Raw genomic sequence first — 22,167 nt, forward strand, 5'->3', positions numbered from 1 at the left:
TTTTTAAAAGGCATTATGGGTTATTGTAACATCTAGCTAATGCTTGTGGATGGAATACACAGCTTAAAATCCATCCCAGGAATGGCCCCACATTGTGAGACAACACCGTGCATGTGAAGCGTCGATCCACCATGAAGAGTCGGGTCAGGAAGCAAACCCAGGCTTGATGGCTCAAAGGTAAGTGTGCAACCTTTCCACCATCTTCTCAAACTGAAATTGATAGTTGAATTGTTGATTATAAATTAAAGGGAACAAGTATGGTAACTTGCTTTATTGAGATACTGAATGTCCTTCTGTAGGTAATCACAAAATATCTAATTTAAATGTTTCCAGTTTTCATTAATCAAGTGAGCTCTTTATCAAGTCTTACGCTTCAAACATCCAGGCGAACGCCATCTTGACATTCAAATGGAACTCTTCCGGTGGGACATAGTCCGAGCGTAGGCTTCCCGTGGATCGATTAATGCGTGATGGTGGGCTCCAAACCCGTGAGCGCCCACATCAGCCCAATCACAGAGAAAAGGTGAACTAATAGTCCACTGTGACAGATTTGATGCACACAGTGTGTAACCTAGCTGTAATGTATAAATTCACCATATGTTGTGGTGGGTGCTTCAGGTGGATGTAGGTGGAATTATTTTTTATCGTATCAAAGGGAAAGCAAGGCAGAATCAACAACTATTATTATAGTAAGACATCAAAAACTACTGGAAACAACATAATGCATTTTGTCACAAATGGGTTAATATTTCAGTTTCTTCTTATTCGTAATATAATTAAAAATCATCACATTTAAGTGCACATATATTTTATCTACAGTTTATAAAACACAGTAAAGACATAGTATTATTAAAACTCAACTTGTATGATCTCGAATGAAAAAGGAACAAAAATAACTTCAATTACCATCGATAACCAAGATTGGTTAACGTGAAGGGAAAGGTGTTTTCCACCTTCAGAGTTGTTCTGTGACACACCTGTTCAGGTAAATGGCATACTGTGAAACCTCTGTCGAATCGGAGATCCTCCGCAGTGTGAACAGCATCAGTGTCCACATTGACTTTGATCAATAACTCCTAAAGAATTACTCAATTACTTCAAAGTCTGTAGATTTTCAGAAACGAAATGCAGAATAAAAACACTTCGATGTTACAAATGTGTCATAAAATCAGCAAAGAGCTGATAAACAATGCCTAACAACGACAATCACAGCCATTTAAAACTGTGTATCGTTCACCAGGCGAGCAGCCGCCTCTTGCATAGAGGTCATGACCTCCAAGGGCACGACCCAGCTGTCAGGTGACTCTCTGGCTGGCCGTTCCTCTTTGTCTCCACATGCTCCACCCATACCATTCCCATTCTCGCTTAGCCCAGAGGACTCCATCCCAGGGTTGTCGTGGCAACCGTTGGCGTGACGACCATTTGCAATCTCGTGAGTATCCTTTGGAATTACCTGGCATGGAGAAAGGTATAGGAATGGTAGAGGAAAATAGAGGTGTTGTGAGAAGATGCTCCAATCATTGCTTTGGTTGCTTTTATTTTCACGTGCTTGTGATCTGCAAATCATAGACCAAAATAAGTTGTTTTCTGCTTGTATAAATGAATGTGAAAGGGAAATCGATTTGAAAGTGCAACTTTTTGTTGAACATGTTATCGGACCTCAATGTTCAGGTAGACACTTTCAGTGTCACGATTTTGATTTCTGATGTCACGAATTTTCTATACGAGTGTGAATTTACAATCATCGTTCATTGGAGGGAACATTAAGCAGGCTGTTCAATCTACAATCATTTGTAAGATTGAATCTGTGGGCCGATCTAATGGCTACTAATGACCAGACAGTGGATAAAATAGTATATGAATGTTACACAAAGCAAATGGATAGATTGAGTTAAGCAGTAGATTAACTTCAATAAATATGAGGGTTGAATGTGAGATTAAAAAACATTTATTACAGCTACTACAGCAACTACAATCAACAGCAAGTAGTGACACCGACGTGTCCTAACAGACTAGAATCTCACCTTTTTACAGGTGCTCTTTCCTTATTTTTACTTTTCTTACCTTTCTTCTTTTGAAATGTTGCTTCTGTATGTAAAATGCAACATAAGAAATAAAACAAGATACATGTTGTGCTTAGCACGATGCACCGCACCCCCAAATGTTTTTTGCAAAATCCACCCCCCCCCCAAAAAAAAAGTTGCCATGAATATATCAAATAGTCCATTTAATTAAGATGAAAATTGACAATCTTAATCAAGGCTAAGGTCAATTAGATGAAAATAGAATTTTCGACGTTTGATCTTGAGTTGACCTTTGACCTTTTAACCTCAAAAATAGTTGGTTTCCCAATTCAATGATCCAATATGCAAATCCTGTTCAACTTTCAAGTCAATCAGATGAAAAATTCCGATTTTAGAAATTTGACCTCAAAATCAATAGGCTTCTCTGTTGGTTACGTCTCTTTGCAGGTTTCAGGAGGTGGGAGGGCAAAATCTCTATCTCCTATTTTTGGTAAAGGATCATGATTCACGAACAAAACTATGAAGTTTTGTTCTCATAGCCGACGGCCTCCACTTGTTGCTCGTTTGTGGTGATATTCCCTGGAATGATTTTTAAATACTCAGTCAGGATTTTCTTCATCATTCCTGTCGCTCCGACTATCACTGGTACAATTTCAGCTTTCTTCAATTCCTATATCTTCTTAACATCATTTTTCAGATCCAGTTATTTGGTCATTTTCCTGATTTCTGTGGCATTTATTCCAAAGTCATTGGAAATGGAAACCTCGATCAACAATGCCGTTTTTTTCCTGTTTGTGTTTGAGTACCATGTCCGGATGTAATGCTTTGTTTGCAATGTCCACACGTGACAGGATCATCTTGTCATACGTGAGCATTATTTGTTCATTTTCAAGGATCGGATTTGGTTTGTGTTTCCATGATTGTTCTGGGACCGGGATGTTAAAATGTTTATGAATGTGCCAGTGGATAACTCTGCAGACGCTGTCACGTCTTTCTGTGTACAGCTGTTCCGACATGAGTTTTTTACATCCCGGAAAGAGGTGGCTGGTACTTTCTGTTTCTTCCCGCCAAAACCAGCATTTGTCCAATTGGTCCAATTGGCTTGACTACCTCGACAACTTGATAATTCTTTTGTGAAGGTCGGTTTAAAATTGTGACCTGTAGCAGTTGAAAGACAGACAAATAGACAGACAAACAGAATAACAAAGTGGACTTACCAATACATTTACCAATAAACCTTCGATTTTGTAAGTAAGAAACTAGAGAGTTCATAGAACACCTTACCCAACACAGTCTTGAGAGAAAAAAGGACAGAGGCGGGGTCTGTGAGCGACAAATTTGATTGGTCGTGATGATGTAAAATGCCGTAATGGTTTGTCCAAGTAGTGCTAAACAGAAGGGTTTTGAAAGTGCCAAAAGGGTGATTTGTGTTCTGCAGTGTTAAAGTATATAATTCAATTAAAATAAAATAAAGATTACATTAAAGGTTGAAATTTTTTTCCGGAAGTTTACCCCTGTTGCTGCAGCGTCTTTTCACTAACTTATTTAACACGTTACAATAGTTATTCATGTCTGGTGTTTGTGTTCTTTATGACGTCCTGAGAAAGTTTCCTGTTTGGAATTGTTACCCTTGCCGAAGGACAGGGTATTGCAATCATTTGCGTCCGTTTGTTACTTACGAAATCTAAAGATTTCGTAAGTATATTGATGACTTCCATCCTCTGTTTGTGTGTTTGTTACTCACGAAATCTAAAGATTTCGTAAGTAACAAACACACAAACAGAGGACAAACAAACAAACAGAAACGGAAGTCATCAATATACTTACGAAATCTAAAGATTTCGTAAGTATATTGATGACTTCCGTTTCTTTGTTTGTTTGTTTGTTTGTAGGCACGATAACTCGAGAACGGAAGAAGCTACCAATGTCAAATTACACCACGTGATTCAGGAGGGTGACGGCTAGCGCTGATTAGATTTTGGTCAAAATCGGTCAAAGGTCAAGGTCACAGTGAGGTCAAATATTCGATTTTTGATGGTTTGGTACAGATAACTCGAGAACGGAAGAAGCTACCAATGTCAAATTACACCACGTGATTCAGGAGGGTGACTGCTAGTGCTGATTAGATTTTGGTCAAAATCGGTCAAAGGTCAAGGTCACAGTGAGGTCAAACATCCAAAAAATGATAACTCGAGAAGAGAACAGAAGAAACTACCAATGTCAAATTACACCACGTGATTCAGGAGGGTGATGGCTCATGCTGATTAGATGTTGGTCAAAATCGGTCAAAGGTCAAGGTCACAGTGAGGTCAAACATCCAAAAAATGATAACTTGAGAACGGAAGAAGCCACCAATGTCAAATTACACCACGTGATTGAGGAGGGTGGTGGCTAGCGCTGATTAGATTTTGGTCAAAATCGGTCAAAGGTCAAGGTCACAGTGAGGTCAAACATAATTCCGTAAATTAATGTGGAGAAATGGAGTATTTTTGCCTCGCTCGACGTTATGAGTTCGTTTTAACTTCGATTTTAATTTTGTCTTCGGTTTTTGCGATCGCTTAGAACGCTTAAAACTCGGTTGTCGAAATTCTGGATAAATCGGATGTTTTGGAGACGTTTTAAGACTGTATAAAAAATATTTCAATCGACGCGTCATGGGTCATCCCATGATGCAGTGCGCTCGAGCAGACGCGTCGTTGAGTCACGTTAAGGTTTTCCGTGTGCGCGCTGACAGTGTTTTCGATAAAGATGATGTTTAAAAGTCATTTTTTATCCCAATAAAGGTTATCGTCGCATGCCTGACTCGCTGAGCCGTTGGATTAGGTAAAGATTGTTGGTGGATGGCCGAATATTACGGTTTTGTGACTGATAAAATAATATTGAATAATCGCGTGGAGAAATGGAGATTTTTGCTTCGGTCGACTTTACGATTTTTGATGGTTTGGTGCAGAATCATCGTAGAAACTTCTGGTTTGTGTCACTACCTTCTCGAGAGACAGCTTTTATTAGACAAGGTCAGAGGTGAAGTTGACGATTTCGTAAGTACCAGTCTGTGACTGCTTGTTTGTTTGTTTGTTTGTTTGTTTGTTTATGAACAGTATTACGGAAAAACTTCTCGACGGATTTCGACGAAACTTGGTCGGGGGGGGGGGTTAGGTATGGTCCAAGGATCATGCCATTAGATTTTGGACTTGGTCCCCCCCCTCAAAAAAAAAATTGTTAGAGAAATGTTTTTTTTTTTTTTTGCATTTCTGCATGTTTTAAGTGATTTGCAACCCCCCCCCCAAAAAAAAAAAGTGTTGGAGAAAAGAACTATAACTCTGTCAGCACTGTTAACCATATTTAATGAATAAGATATAAGGTTCACTTGAGTGACCTAGCAGTATTGGCAGCGGAGGTTTTGCACTCTCCCAAGTGCTCCTCCTCTAGTTAATTACGTAACACACCAGTACACAAACACCACACAAAATAAGTCCTGGCAAGGGTCTGCAATCTCTGATTGTTCTTTTTCTTGTTTTTAATTTTGTTTGATTGCCAAACAGACAGAGGGGAAAAATAGATGTCACTCCTTTTTGCACGTGTGTGATCGGTATGAAATCAGAGACAAAGTACAACTAAACTACAGATTCATGTTCCGATTCATGTGTCTAATTCGTGTTCGAAATGTAACATTCAATTGAAATTAAATCGCTCCTCAATCATAAACTGATATTTGTGGACAGACAGACAAAGTGAACCATTTGCTTAACCCCACTTTTCGCTTCGTGTGCACAGGGTAACAACCCCTTGTGCCAAAAAGGAATGGTACTTTGTGAACTTTCGTAGCCAAAGAGACAACCCAACAGGACCTTTTGCTCCTTAGCTTTGCAAAGCATCCCATTCAAGGTCGAGACCATTGTGAAGTTATTTGGAAATGGCTTTGCCCATAAGTGTTCCCATCTGAACCCTTGGTTCAAGATGAAGGTAACAGGTTCAAATCCCATGTACGATGTGTTTGTCTATTAAGTGTGGACTGTAATCCTTGGAGTGTACACTGATGTCTACTAATGTCCTTTTCCTCCACATTGAATATGTACAACTCCACAACGACCCTTATGGTATAGCAAAGAAAAGGAAAATTGCTTGTTTTGCCCACATTTTTATAACTGAATATATATATATATATATATATATATATATATATATATATATATATATATATATATATATATATATATATATATATATATATATATATATATATATATATATATATAGTCCGTCTTCACTGAGTTCATTATTATTATGTATGAAATGGGGCAGGAACACGCGGCCCACGTGATATTCCACGAGGAATTGTGTATAATTGGACGAATAAATGGTGTACATAGTTTGGAATGGATTGCTCTTCGATCTTAAGGTATCAATTGCTTGTGCTCATAATATCAATGTGCATGTTTGGCAAGCAACACACGCTGCACAAAAGTGTCCTAAAAGGTCAACTATAACCCCCACACCAGAAAGAGTAACCAATCAATGACAAAACCTTGCTGACATTGCCGGTGCAATGTACATAAGCCAACAATCGATGTAACACGCTCTTTCTAAGTTGGTTACAATATGCGAGGAGAAGACATGGAATCCAAGGATACACAAAATGAATACACAAGAAAACCTAGCCACAGCAGGAGGCCACTTGACCCATCACTTCTGTACCACATCCGCACCCTGAAACTCAATCTAAACAAGGTAGCACAGTGGTGTTGGGAACGGACAGGGGAGAGGGGTGGGAAGTGTAGAAGGAGGGTGTTGCTGGGCTATGGAGAAGAGGGTGAAATGGTGGAAGGTGATTATTATGGCGAGGAGAAGGAATACAGTTTTTTGTATATGAAGTTGAGGCTCGTGGAAGAGTTAGAACACAGACCACAACCATAGAAGACCATTGTGGAAAGGGGATAAACACACCAAGTTGGGTCAGAATAACAGTAAAGAAAATAAAAGTATTAAATTGTTTTTGTAGTGTTACGAAGACACCACACTCAACAACACTTAATATAAAATTAAATAAAACTTCAAGTATACGATGTTTTAATATCATAAAATCCAGACAGCAGAACATGCATACAACACCGAGAGATCACACAAACAAGTCCCAGGCTACCTACCTATCTGACCGAAGGCCTTGTACTTCTCTATCCCTCTTGCTTTCAACCTTCTATCCAATGATATATTGAATCCTATACTGTCCCCGATGCACTTTCCCAGGAAAATCATTCCATACTTTATCAACTGCTTCAAATACTCCAGTCTCGCTTACATCCTAACCCTCCTTTTTAGGCTTAAACTGTGTGCCCTGGTCCTGTCATTGCCCATCCTGATAAAAAAAGAAGAATAGCTGAATGTTGTTTTTTTTTAATCTACACCTTCCATTACTTACAATGGGCTGACAGGATGGCTTAGAGGTATGCACACTCACCTCCAAGCTGTCTAGCCTGAGTTTGAATCCCTACCCAGCTATAACCTGTCATCTGGTGTTTCGCAGGCAGATGATTCATCAATGTGTGTGCTATCCCTCGGATGGCCATAAACGGGAACCTTGACTGCCAGCATGAGTTGGTGGATGTTTAAGATCCCATGGTGTCCTTTGCGAAGAGTGGAACTATCGCGGCACCATGAACAAATTAAAAATTCCTGACCTAACCAGCAGAGGGCAGGCATTGCATCAGCAGCACAGCCGCACCCTCAGTCAATTATGATACCCCACAGCCTTGTGCTGAACACAAAAGAAGAAGAAAACTATTTACAACATTTTAATCTGAACCATTCGTAATTGCATCCTCTCCAATGTAAAAAAAAGTTTCGTCTGCCTGAGCTGTTGCTCTTAACTTATTCTAATTAAAGCCCTGGAATCGATTTGATAAATCTGGATGAAGAGTAAGTTTTTGTGTGGTCTGTTTCATTTCCAGGTGAGTCTGCAATCCAAAGGTTTTCCTGAAGCTGTAAGAATTTGGACTTATCTGAGAATAGATCACTATGTGGAGGACTTCGTGTCCTTTATTGTTTAGATGTTAGAATAAATATATGGCACATTGGGTGCAGCATGATGGCCTGGGTAGCAATTAGGTAGGCTGGCCAGATTTATTCATAGTATTCATCAAGGAGCAAATTTTTGGAAGCACAAACGTGTAATCATATTCTTCCACAAGTGATTCAGAGCCTGGACCACACAGAACAGACAGAAGATGCTGTATGAAAACATCTTGCGCACTGACGTCCCACTAAGTAATGCGATCAACCTGAAGGAAATGCACACAGTTCCAGGAAAAAAAACTTTAAACCATTATGCAATTAAATTTTTATTTATTTATCCCGAGTCTAATCATGTTCAGGTTACTCACAGAGGAAGTACCAAATTTATTGAGGTTGATAGTAGAAGACTATGGGAGGGTGAGGAGAGAGTGGGAAATGAAAGCAAGGGAGGAAGTTGGGAAGATATGGGATATACAATATAAGAGAAAGTTTTTGGTGATATATGGCCCGTAATAAATCTTTTTCACTTTCAAGCACAAGATGTGATTGGTTTATCATGAATGTGAAATGATAATATATCTGATTTGGACAAGCTTCTATGACAAGGTGCTGTACATGCTGTATGGTAGCATTTGTTGAAAAATAATTACGCAATTTATTCAAGGTTGCTATTTCCATTAATTGTAATTGCGATGAAGTTGTAATTAATTTTTAGACTTTTCTTCTGAAACAACACTCATTGTTAATTAAATGTGAATATATCATCAATGTGAGGGGCCAAAAGGCATCTTTCTGTTTTAAGTTCATTGAGACCATCTAAACTCTAAAGTATGCTAATGACCTCAAAGGAAGGACAAGTAAAGACCTCAATCCATGCAAGACGGCTCAGCCAGATTACAAGAATTGTTTAACCACATCAGAAATACCTCACGCAATAAAGGAAGCAAGAATAAATGGTGGACTGCAACAAGAGAGAAGAAATCTACGGCTACAAGGTCACAGTGTGATGAGTCGTGACATGGTGGTGATGTGCAGTGTGGCACTGTGAATTACCCAGCTGCGTTTTGTCCGTGACTGATAGAACTGGAAGGCGAAGGTAGCGAGAAACGCCAGCGACAGCATGCAACCTCCACCAACACCCAAGATGAGCCACAGCACACGGCGTGACGTATGCTCATCGCTCGATTCATCATTCATCTTTTATGGCCAGGAGTGCCAGAAGCATTTCAGGATTTGTGGGGGGGGGGGCAGACAAAAAAAAACATGAAAAGAGTATTTTTCATTTCAAAATGTGCCTTTTCCCTGTGATAAGGGTGCCTCCCCCCCTCCCGGAAAGCATGGTCACGTTACACTATGAAAAGGACACCCATTCCATTATAAAACTAGAACTATGTTGTCACCACTCCGACACAGTGCACACCATCGCATATTCCCACGTGCACTGCTTTGTCCCATTAACGCTTGGTGAAATTTTATCTTGCAAAATGGATTGACTATTCTTTTCTATTTTGATGCGCTTTATGACCAAAGACTTACTATGTTTACTAAATCAGAAGTCATTGCAAGCATGTCAACATTTCATGAAACATAAATTTAACACTGTCCAGCAATATAGAACTGTGCATCAATTTAATCATAGGAATGAACTGTGTATAATATTAATTATAATTATTCATAATCAATTAGATAAATACAGTAAAACCTGTGACTGTTTGTCACTCATGGGGGCCACATAAGTAAGTTCTTTATAAAAGAATTTACCATGTACAATGGTAAGTACACTTTTTAAAAAAAAAATCAGCCCCCATGACCCCACCCTCTCTGGCCCGGCCCCTAGGGGTCATATCAAAAATCCGACAGTGTTGTGCACTTCCCCATACATATATCTACTATGTCCCAAAGTTTCAAGTTCCTATCTCAAACGGTGTAGGAGCTATTTTCACCCCCGATCCGCTAAGCACCCCCTACCCCCCAAACACCCTCTGATCATCATGTGTTTAAAAATATATGTTGTTAAATGCATAACTCATGAATATATTTGATTTAAAAAGCTATGACATTTTTGTTTTTTTTAAAAAAATCGACCCCCATGACCCCAACCCCTCTGGCCCGGCCCCTAGGGGTCATATCAAAAATCCGAAAATGTTGTGAACTTCCCCATAGGTCAGGTCAGGTATGGGAGCATGTGCCAGAACAGCGCGTCGCTGCGTCCACTTTCCGCCGGTACTCCAGGGGCCTCCGCCTGGCCATCCCCCAGGCAGATGCCAGGCCCATCCCCATTTCCTTGAGATGATGGTCAACCTGCTGCAACCACGAGGCACGTGGTCGGCCCACTGGCCTCCTCCACTCATGAGACTCCCTTGCTGAGAGAATCTGGTGAGCAGGATCAACGTCAGGAAAACGAGCCACATGTCCATACAGCCACAACTGACGCTCACGGACTATGCAGGTAACAAATCTCATCCGAGTCTCTCTCAGCAACCGCTCGTTGGACACAAAATCCGACCAGCGATAGCCAAGGATTCTCCAAAGAGACCTGGTACCAAAGGAATTAAGTCTCCGTCTCAGATCCTTGGTCAGAGTCCAAGTCTCGCATCCATAGAGCAAGACTGGAAGTACCAAGGACCTGAAGACTCGGACTTTCGTCCTCCCGCACAGGTACCGGCAGCGCCACACCCCATGATCCAGTGAATCCATGACTCCCCAGGCCCGACCCAGACGTCTATTGACCTCTGACTCGCAGCCATCAGAGACATGAATATCACTGCCAAGGTAATTGAATCTCTCCACAACCTCAACATCCTCACCACAAACAGACACAGACAAGACAGCAGCATCCAAGATGTCACGGAAAGCCTGGATCTTAGTTTTGACCCAAGAAACCCGTAATCCCAGCGGCTCCGACTCCTCATTCAGCACCTCGAGGGCCCCCAAAAGGATGTCTAAAGTCTCCGCAAAGATGACTGCATCATCTGCAAAATCAAGGTCCGAGATCTTGACATTCCCAAACGATGCACCGCAACTTGATCTCTCCGACATCCTCCCTAAAATCCAGTCCATACAAGTGCTGAAAAGTGTGGGGGCCAGTACACACCCCTGACAGACTCCAGTAACAACTGGAAATAAGTCAGAGATGGTACCACCACACTTCACAGCACTCTCAGTACCAGAGTAGAGTTCAGACATCAGATCGATCAGTTTTGGTGGCACCCCACGAAGACCAAGAATCCTCCAGAGGACATCCTGATTCACTGAATCGAACGCTTTACAGAGATCAACATAGGCTGCAAGCAGCCCCTGCCGAAACTCTCGTCTGCGTTCGGTGAGGACACGAAGGGCAAGGATACGGTCAATCGTTGACCTCTTTGGTGTAAAGCCTGACTGCTCTGGACGCTGGTGCTCAAGCAGATGGTGGCGAACCCTATCAAGAATTATCCGAGCAAAGACCTTGCCCGGCACTGAGAGCAGCGTCACCCCTCGGTAGTTGTTGCAGTCTTGGCGATCACCCTTCCCTTTCCAGAGAGGGACAACAAGGCCCCTCTTCCAGTCAGTTGGGATGATGCCTGTGTTCCAGGCAGAGCTCAAAACTGCATGCAACGACATGAGTGCAGCATTTCCACCAGCCTTGAGAAGTTCGGCATGGATGCCACAGATCCCTGGAGCTTTGCCCCGTTTCAACTGGTTCACCGCAGCCCGTGTTTCCACAAGCGAAGGTGGACCACAGTTGATTCGAGGGTCAGCAACAGGGATTGTAACACCCTTGACGTCCAACTCGACAGCTGGGGGATCAGCCTGGTACAACCGCTCAAAGTAACCGACCCAGCGGGCCTTCACTTCAGACTCCTCTGTCAAGAGCCTACCACTCTCTGCTCGAACTGCAGTGCTCCGAGGGATGGGCTTGGATGAACGTAATGCGCGAATTCCCCTGTAAGCGGGACGAGAATCACCTGTCCACAGGTGATGCTCTACCCCCTCACAGGTTCCTCGCACATAGGCCTCCTTGTCCACCCTCAGTGCACGTACAGTTTTACGCCTCAGCTCCCTGAATAGCTCAGCTCTGCCATTCAGCCTGGCCCTGCGACTCTGGTCAATGGTATCCAGTGTCCCTTGAGAGACAAAATTCTTCTTTGCCCTGCGGTGAGCTCCAAGACATCCACCGGCAACATCAAGGACGGTGGTCTTGAAGGCGCTCCACAACTCTTCAGGACCCCCCAAAGCACCCAGACCCCCCAAGTGTCCACTCAGCCTGTTCGCAAACTCCTCAGCTACTCTCTCATCCCTGAGCTTGCCAACATCCAGCCTAGGCTGGGATGGTACCATTCTCCAGGATTTAAGGTGCAGCTTTAGAGTTGCTACAACAAGCCTGTGGTCAGTATTGAGGAACTGAGCACTCCGGTAGACCCTGCAGTTCTGGATCATCCTCCAACGACCGTCAATGAGGACATGGTCAATCTCCTTTGCCACACCGCCAGCGTTGGATTACCAAGTCCAGCGATGAGCTTGTGGGCACTGAAACCATGAACCAGCCACCCTAAGTCCATGACTTCTTGCAAAGTCAAGGAACTTAGTGCTATTCTGGTTCATAGTTCCTGACCCATGGGGACCAACACACACCTCATAACCATCCCTATCAGTTCCAGTCGATGCATTGAAATCCCCCAAGACTAGAAGTGTATCTCGTCTGGGGCACTGTTCAACCACAGACTCGAGTGTGGCGTAGAATGCATCCTTCACGGTGAGATCACTCGCCTCAGTCGGAGCAGAAACAGAGACCAGGGAAATGACACCTAAGGAGTGACGAATCCTTAATCTCATAATACGCTCGTTGACCGGTGTTACCTCAATTATCATTGGGGTCAGCTTATTGGACACAACCACAGCAACTCCTTGGGTATGGTAACCATCAGAGCGACCAGACCAATAGTAGGTGTAACCACCAACCATTATCTCGCCGCAATCCGGTCTCCGAACCTCAGAGAGAGCTGCAATCCCGATGTCCAAACGCTTGAGCTTAGATGATAACAGAGACAGGTGATCATCCTCTCTTAGGAATAGGACATTCCAGACACCCACCCGAAGGGACCGCCTCAGGTTAACCCAAGGAGACCGCCGTCTGGTGGACGACACCTCAGCACCACTCCGACACACTCTCCCACAATCTGACCCAAGGATGTTACCCCGTGGTTTCCCTCCTATCATCAAAGATTGGGGGTCCCGAAGGCTTTGCCCCAATCCCGTCATCCGGTGAGCTGCCCTGCGAAGGGAAGCTGCACAGGAGGTACTCCCACGGAGTGGGTTTTCAGATTTTTTTGCGTTTTTGCGTTTTGCGGAATGAAGGGTTTTACGGTGGGCGGAGTGCAAATCCTGCCACCAACCTCCTAATAAAAAGTAACCCAACTGCAGGAGGACGTCCGCAGACACAGTTGGGCACCAGATACGGATGGCCGTTGGCTCACAAGGAGCTCCTCCGCCCTTTGACAGGTTTTGTTTTTAATCCTGTTGGGTATCCATATCCAAACACCCTCCTCACCAGAAAACCTGGTTGGGGAGACTGTTTAGTCGCCGACAACCCGACCATGGAACAGGTTAGTACAGGTTTACATGGTACCTGTAGCAGGTCACAGATCGAACCTGACCTGACTTCCCCATACATATATCTACTATGTCCCAAAGTTTCAAGTTCCTATTTCAAACAGTGTAGGAGGAGTTACAGGGTAAGACAGATGGACGTATGGACAGACGGACTGCGGAGACAATCACAATATTCCCGCTTTTCTTCGAAAGCAAGGGAATAACAAAATTATTTTTACCTTGTGTCGAGTGGCTTTCTCTACTCTCGCTACGTCTTTGAGAATTTTGTATTTTCTTTTTTAATTTCCTTTTTATCACTATCTTGCTTTCTTCACTTCCCCTCTCACTTATTTGGCAAAATGCTTTTTGCTCCCACAAACTTCCAGAATCCTTGTTGACTGTGGCTGCTGCCTGGTGAAGTCCTCCAGAGGTCCAAAACAAGATTAATATTAGCTATGAGTAATGAAACAAGATAATCAGTAAAAATTCAACTGAATCAATGTTTACACACTTAATAAGTTTTGCCATTACTGTAGGTCGATAATCCCTGGCCTGACAGGTCAGTTCAGTGGTTGTGCATTCGCCCTTGAGCTGACTTGTGCGAGTTCCATTCCCAGCCCGACGATAAGTGATTAGATTATCCTTGTGCGATGCAGACAGGACATGGCTTCAATGAGTATGCTATCCTTTGGAAGAGACGTTAAGCCAGCTGTCTTGCCTACTAACACAGATGTGACTGCACCTTCAGATTGGGTAGGCCATTGTGTGTTGGTTCCCTGGACAAATTCCAAATTCCTGCAGGTATATATTGGGAGAACTGCATCAATGGCATAAATGTGCCTCCAGAAATGATGCAACGAGCAGGCACGTGCTGCACGGGAAAAAACAGATTGTATATGACTTTCACACTTCATTATTTTTGCAGCAAATTAATACAAGGAAACACAAAGAAATCAGACACAGCTGGAAGCCATTCCGCCTATCATGTCTGTGTGAACACCATACTAATTTATCAACACAAGATCCAAAGAAGAAAATGCAAATTTTTATTTTTAATCTTTATAGTTTTTGTATTTTTTTTTTTTCTTCTTCTTCTTCTTCTTCTTCTTCTTCTTCTTCTTCTTCTTCTTCTTCTTCTTCTTCTTCTTCTTCTTCTTCTTCTTCTTCTTCTTCTTCTTCTTCTTCTTCTTCTTCTTCTTCTTCTTCTTCTTCTTCTTCTTCTTCTTCTTCTTCTTCTTCTTCTTCTTCTTCTTCTTCTTCTTCTTCTTCTTCTTCTTCTTCTTCTTCTTCTTCTTCTTCTTCTTCTTCTTCTTCTTCTTCTTCTTCTTTCCCCCCCCCCCCCTCAGGGGAGGGGGCACAGGCTTGGTTAAAAGCACACATCAACCACACAACACCCCTTGACAAGACCCCCACCAACAGCACTCCGTACACATGCACACAATCACCCATCAATGCTCAAACTACCTAAAAATCTTGTCAACATCCCTATATCCTTCTATCTCCATAACTTCCAGGTACCTGTCTAATTTTAATTTAAACTTTTTGACTGTTAGTGCTGCCACTACCTTTCCAGGAAGACCATTCCATGCATTAACTACTCTCCGAGTAAAAGTCACCTGCCTTGCGACCGTCTTAACTTTCTTCTTTACTCTCAGGCTATGGCCCCTGGTCCTATCACTGTCTACTCTGTTGAATAGTTTATCTGCACTTATTTTATCTCGACCTTTCATTATCTTAAACATCTCTATCATATCTCCTCGTAACCTCCTCCTTTCTCGTGTATAAAGCCCTGTCTCCTTCAGCCGCTCCTCATAGCTGAGTCTAGCTCGGCCTGGAATCAATCTAGTAGCCCTGCACTGAACCCTCTCTATGGCATCTATGTCCTTCCTGAATTGTGGTGACCAAAACTACACACAATATTCTCGATGTGGCCCTCACTAAATTCTTATACAATAGTAACACCACCTCTTTTGATTTATAAATGATCCCCCTCCGAATACCTAAAACCCTATTTGCTTTACTTAGAACTGCCTGGCACTGTGCTGCCTGCTTACCTCCCATATCTATTACCACCCACAGATCCTTCTCCTGTGTGACATGCTCCAAAATTACCCCTTACATCCTGTAATCTCTATTTTCATTGTTCTTCCCCATCCCCAACACCTTACACTTGCTCACGTTAAACTCCATCTGCCAATCTTTTGCCCAATCTATACAAGTATCAACACTTTCCTGAATCTGATCACCACCCCCTCTGCTATCCACCTCACCTCCAAGCTTTGTGTCATCTGCAAATTTGGAAAGCTTTCTCTTCACCTCACTACCCAAATCATTGATGTAAATAATGATTAGTTGATGTGAATAATCAGCATCACCTTATAAACACATTTCAAGGGCAGGCTAAATAATTATACAACTGCCACAGTGGTCCTCAAGCAAAACGTGCCACCTTGTGTTTGGTTTCATCACCATTAACGTAAACATACTAATCTGTGCAGTCCCTAAAATAGCCGATCCAGTTCCCTCTGTGTCAGCAAATGGTCATACATAAGGTTGGCTTTTCAACAATGGCATACAAACGATGGATGCGAATGCTTGTTCCAATTAAAGAAAAGGGTCGAGACCAATAGTTCCCAACCTTTTTGAGTGAGTGGACCCCTTTCAAACCTCGAAGGATTTTGTTAATCACTATGTATGACTATCATCAAAGTGACTCAGCCACTGAGTGCAGAGGTCCTTTGGAGTCTGGGAAAGGGAAAGTACTCAGGAAGTTGTAACTCTGAGACTTTGTATTTGTTCCCTGATGATACCTTGTACTTCACCTGGAAGCTGTACTTTGAATACAGCAGCAAAGTCACATTGATTTGGGTCAGGCTTGCAATTTTTTCTCCTGCAGACCCCCACAAATGGTCTTGCAGACCCATTGGGGTCCATGGACCATAGATTGAGTTTGTCATCATTAAGCATATTCTCGATTAGTATGCTTGATGATGGAATTTTCAAGAAATATTACAGACTTGTGAAGATGTGTCATTATTAACCTTCAATGCAATCTTGGGTCAAAGTCTTTCAACCTGGAAGCTGATTTCTTGGGATTCAAGACAGCCTGACCTTCAAAATGCCAATCTCACGCCACCTCCCCCTCACCCCTCCTTGGTTTTCATGATAAAAAAAAATTAATGTTGAAAGTGTTGTAATATTGTTGAGCATAAACGGATTTGTAAAAGGTGGTTTCCAAAAATTTTCACTTCAAGGGGCATTTAAAATGTTCTGTCCGACAACAGGTTCAGGTCGAGCCAAACCAGCCAAATGGAAAGGATTACACAAGGGAGTTTGCTTTTGCCTTCCAGGGGAAGCAAGGGCAAGAATTTGGAACTTGGAGAGGGTTCGAGCGACAACTCACCGACTTCACGAAATATACCATCCATCCATCCATCCATCCATTGGGACCATGCTCTGTGCAGAGCGTTGGTGCTCCCTAAGCAATCTCCTTGGCTATTGGGCATAATCCTGGATGGGTCGCCACTCCGACACAGTGTACCAGCATGCTGGCACTCATTTTGCCGACCTCGGAAGGATGACAGGCTGAGTTAACCCCACCTGCTATTAATTCAACAGCTGAGCGGGATTTGAACTCAGGACCCTAGGATCCCAAGCCTGCAACCCTAACCATTAAACCAACACCAGGCATGAAATATACCATGGGATGTTTAATGTTCACCAACTAATATTTGCAGACAAGACACCTGGTTTCACATCTTTCCAAGAGACCAGTCTGTGAAGCACCAATCCAAAGGTTTATAGTCGGGTTGGGAATCGAACCCAGACCAGATGGCTCAAAGGAAAGTGCTTGACATCTGCACCGTACCTTTGGACCTGTATTACAACCTAAGGTAAATAATGGAAAGTGTAAATGACATTCATAGTGGTGAAGCAAGAAACACCTATTGACAAGCAAGAAACACCTATTGACAAGCAAGAAACACCTATTGACAAGCAAGAAAAATGAATAGTGAAGGCTATGCTGATTTATACAGGGATATTAATCAATAGTTCATACACACAAAAGCATTACCCCATAGCTCGTGAAGAATGGCATGAGCAATTTGGAGGAATATTTTCCTTTCGGTTCAGCAACGTGGTAAAGAGCAACACGTGACCCGAAAGTCGCTTATCCTGACTTTTCCAGCAACATAAGGCACATTTGACGTGAACCAGGCCCTGTCACACTGTCATGTGGGACAATTTTGCAACCTTGAATGGAGATGCGCTTCGTTAGTGGCAAAAGATCAACCTCCCTCTTCAAAAACCTTGCCTTTCACCACAGATTCTCCTTCATAGTGCTAAACTTTATTACAATATTTGCAATGTCGACAAGAATCTGTCAGTTATACAGTTCCTCGACAAAGTCTACACCCCCTTTCAAATTTTTCATCTCTTGTTGTCTTATAGCCTCAAATTAAATTGCATTAAATCAGACTTTTTCCACCTTTATTTAATAATACTTGGTGGAAGCACCTTTGACAGCAATTACAGCTGAGTCTGTTGGGCTAGGTCTCCACCAACTTTTCACACCTTGATTGGGTAATATTTGCCAATTTTTCTGTACAGGACTGTTCAAGCTCGGTCAAGTTGAGTGGGTTGCAGAGGGCAGCAAGTTTTCCTCCAGGATTTCTTTTCTGTATTTTGCTCCATCCATTTCCCCTTCTATCCTGCCAAGTGCCCCAATCCCTGCTGATGCGAAACATCCCCCAGAACACGATGCCACCACCATGCTTCACAGTTGGGATGGTGTTCTTTGGTTGATGTGTTGTGTTGGGTTTGTACCAAACATAACGTTTTGCATTTAGGCCAAAAAGTTCCATCTTAGTTTTGTCAGACCACAAAACTTTTTGCCACATGTCTTCAGAATCTCCAGAGTGTTTTTTTGCGTTCCTCAAATGGGACTCAAGGTGGCCTTTTTTTGAGAAAAGGCTTCCTTCTTGCCACCCTACCGCACAAGCCAGACTTGTGGAGTGCTTGGTATATTGTCACATGCACACAGTGACCAGTCTTTGCCATAAAGTCATGTAGCTCTTTCAAAGTTGCCATTGGTCTCTTGATGGCCTCTGTGATCAGTCTCCTCCTTGCTTGGAGGGACGGCCTGATCCAGGCAGGGTTTTGGTGATACCATACACCTTCCACTTCTTAATGATTGTCTTGACTGTGCTCCAAGGGATATTCAAGCCTTTTGTAATATTTTATACCCATTCCCTGATCTGTGCCTTAACCACAACTTTATCCCTGAAATGTTTTGAAAGCTCCTTGGTGCTCATGGTTTAGTTTATGCTGTGAAATGCATGACCCAGCAGAGGAAACTTAAAGGAACAGCTGATTTTATTCTGAAATAATCAGAATCACTACAATTTAACACAGGTGGAGGCCAATTAACTTGCTGTGTGATTTTGAAGGTGATTGGTTACACCTGAGCTAATTTAGAATTGTTATTATAAGGGGAGGGGTGGACACTTATCCAACCAAGATATTCCAGTTTTGTACTTTTAATTAATTTTCTGAAATTTGTTGAATTTGTTTTTCACTTGGAAGCTGTGGGTATGATGTGTAAATAAAGGTGGAAAAAAGTCTAATTTAATGAAATTTAATTCCAGGTTATATGGGAACCAAAAGTGAAAATTTTGAAAGGGGGATGTAAACTTTATATAGGAACTGTATGTGTGCATTTTTGTTTTTTAATTTTTTTTTTACGTGTATCACCCAACTGATGACTGTTGTAAAATTACTTGGAAAAGGTGTTTACCTTAATCTCATTGGCAATGTTATTCCAACAATCAACATTAAATTAGTCAACTATTGTCTAAACTCTCAAAGTACTTTGGAGAGAGTGAGAGAGGGAAAGGGGGTAAGAGAAAGGAGAGAGAGAGAAGGAGAGAGAGAGTAACAGTTTGAGATGGATTGATCTCCCATAGTGATCTCAGGCTCACGGAGATGCTTGCACATAAATCACATAAGTCGTGCCTCCTGTTGCTTCGCCGACAGGTTTAAACAAAAGACACCATGTTGTACTTCACAAGCATATTGCATATGTCTGTCTGTGAATCTCAATGAGGATGTAAAATGAAGTGAAACAAACAAAAAAGGATCTTTTATAACACGTAATTGTTGTTTCTGGTGTCGTGGTGGCTGTGGTTGTTTGCATGTTCCTTTTGTGTACTTTTATATATTTTTATATAGCTACAAGAAATATTACTATATATAATTTTGTGTGCTCCTTCCGTGTCCATCTAATAATCTAAACTCTAAAGGGTTCCTGCTGTCGTTGAATAAGAAATGCTCCCATGGGAACCACTGCATTAGGCTCAGTTACTGCTTATTTTCTTCAATATGATAAGATGGGCTTTCAAAACAAGCATCTCTACAATTAAATGGATACGAATGTTTGTTCCAAGTAAATCGATTATTAGCTTTCTAATGGTACCATATTTATAATCGCAAGCATAAGCTACACACACACACACACACACACACACACACACACACACACACACACACATATACACACACACACACACACACACACACACACACACACACACACACACACACACACACACACACACACACACACACACACACACACACAGATGGATGCCTCTCCTTTCCATAATATGTGCTGGACAAAGTCATCATTCAACATCAGTGTACTATTCGAGTAAACATCAATGCCAAGACACTCCAACAGCGCCGATGCTTTGTCAATAGTATGGTACCTTTGATTGATTGGACTATTATGAGTATTGTGTTTATGTAACGTTTTGAACATTCCTTGTTTATCACTTACAGGACAAGAAAATTAAGAGACAATGGAAAAATCAATGCAGGACACAGTCTCTGCATCATGATGAAAGTGCTGTGATCATTGGATCAAGCGATTCCTTTATATGTAATTTATTGGAGTTTTAAACACAAACAATACTTTTATAGAAAAAAATAATTAAAAATTTCTTCAAAGCCAAATTGATTGAATATATTTTGATATTTCAAGATTTTCGTTTCAATTTTTAACAACTGATAATAAATTTCAATTTTTATTTTATTTATTTATTTTCTGTACAAAGTGGAGATTCATGGTTGTTGTTCATCTTTCGGCTGCTCCCGTTCGGGGTCGCCACAGCGGATCATCCGTTATGATCCGCATACTGATTTGGCACAGGTTTTACACCGGATGCCCTTCCTGACGCAACCCTGGTCACCTCTTACGACACAGGGATAAGGATTGGGTTTCGCCATGATTCCGGGCTGCCCTACACCCTCTCATAGCGCGGCCCAGCGCAGATCCCCGTCCTCAAGCAATCCTCCAACCCAAGCCTCCGAGTAGCCGGATTACAGGCGCACGCCACTACGCCCGGTATAAAGTGGAGACTCATGGAAGAGCTGGAAAACAAACTCTAAAATATGAGTACGTAATGGGGAGAGGGTGAGGGAGGAGTAACATGAGGAGGATGTAAACAACCATCTTGAAGTCCTGGAAGGAAGAATGGGATTGAACAGACTGAGGAAGTTGATTCCACTGCTGAGAGAAAAGAGGAACAAATGAGTGGAGGTAAACAGGGAAGCTCCCCTCCCCCTAGATTTCTGTACTGAAGAGGGGGGGGTGGTGGTGTAGAGCAGAGAAAGAAAGGACAGAGTATCTAAAATCAGACAGGTGATGGTAGATGACAAAGAAGCCACTGACCATCATTTCATTACATTTTGGCCCTAATGTATTGTTATCAATTATAAATGTGGACATGGACAAAAGGGTAAAGATAAGCACAACCACCAATGCACCAAATGGTGATTCATGTTGACTCTGGGTCAAATGCTTATTGCGTACGCAAAATAGAGGAACTTTTGACCCCACTCCCACCTGTTATACCCCCACATAGTCTTTCTCTCTCTTCCAATTACTGCTCCCTCCTCTGAAACTTCTTTCTCTTCATTTCCCACTCTTATACTCCATATTCTCTCCAACCCTTCTCCATTGTCTTCCTCTACTCAGTTTTAATTATCGCACCAAGGATGCATGCACGGTTTGCAGAAATAATATCAAAATTGTGTTGATGCACCAGTGCCATTCCAACCAGGAAATTAGGCTTTCCCATGAGGAAATAACAAAAATGCAAAAGCTTTTAGTTGTTAAGCTTCAGTAGTAGTTGACTATATTGTTATTATGTGCTTTGACAACCCAAACATAACGTTGTTTTTTATTAGCACAATTTATTTGATTGCATCTTTGAAGTTTGCGTATTGGCTGCGGTGACCTAACCTGGTGGTGTGTTCAAAACTTGATTCATTTGTGATTCATTTATTAGTGTGTAGCGTCTGCTGATTGCTTCATTTCTGGGAGCGTGGCTGTGCTGTGGATGCAGTGCCCCCTATAGTTTAAGGTAGGGCTTTGGAAACCGTCCGCCGGCTGGTAGAGAAGGCCCCAACTTTATTAATTTTGTAACACATTGATGCGATGACCTGTCTGTGAAACACGAGGATGACAATTTAAAATCGGGTCAGGAATCAAACCGAGACG

General features: G+C 42.2%; 1 protein-coding gene across 1 annotated transcript in view; it reads right to left on the bottom strand.

Annotated features, from left to right (window-relative positions):
• Positions 1-256: 256 nt before the first annotated feature.
• LOC147032565 (uncharacterized) overlaps positions 257-22,167 on the bottom strand; it is a 62,673-nt gene continuing 40,762 nt past the window's right edge. Inside the window, exons 5-6 of the mRNA XM_085870307.1 lie at positions 9,087-9,230; positions 257-1,453 (exon numbers count right to left, since the gene is read on the bottom strand). Coding sequence (XP_085726433.1) covers positions 1,217-1,453; positions 9,087-9,230 — 381 coding nt within the window. The 3' untranslated portion in view covers positions 257-1,216. The remainder of the gene's footprint in view (positions 1,454-9,086; positions 9,231-22,167) is intronic.

This window comes from Eptatretus burgeri, chromosome 2 (assembly GCF_056783735.1).
Source record: "Eptatretus burgeri isolate ZD-2024b chromosome 2, Ebu_testis_v1, whole genome shotgun sequence".
Classification (NCBI taxonomy): Eukaryota; Metazoa; Chordata; class Myxini; order Myxiniformes; family Myxinidae; genus Eptatretus; species Eptatretus burgeri.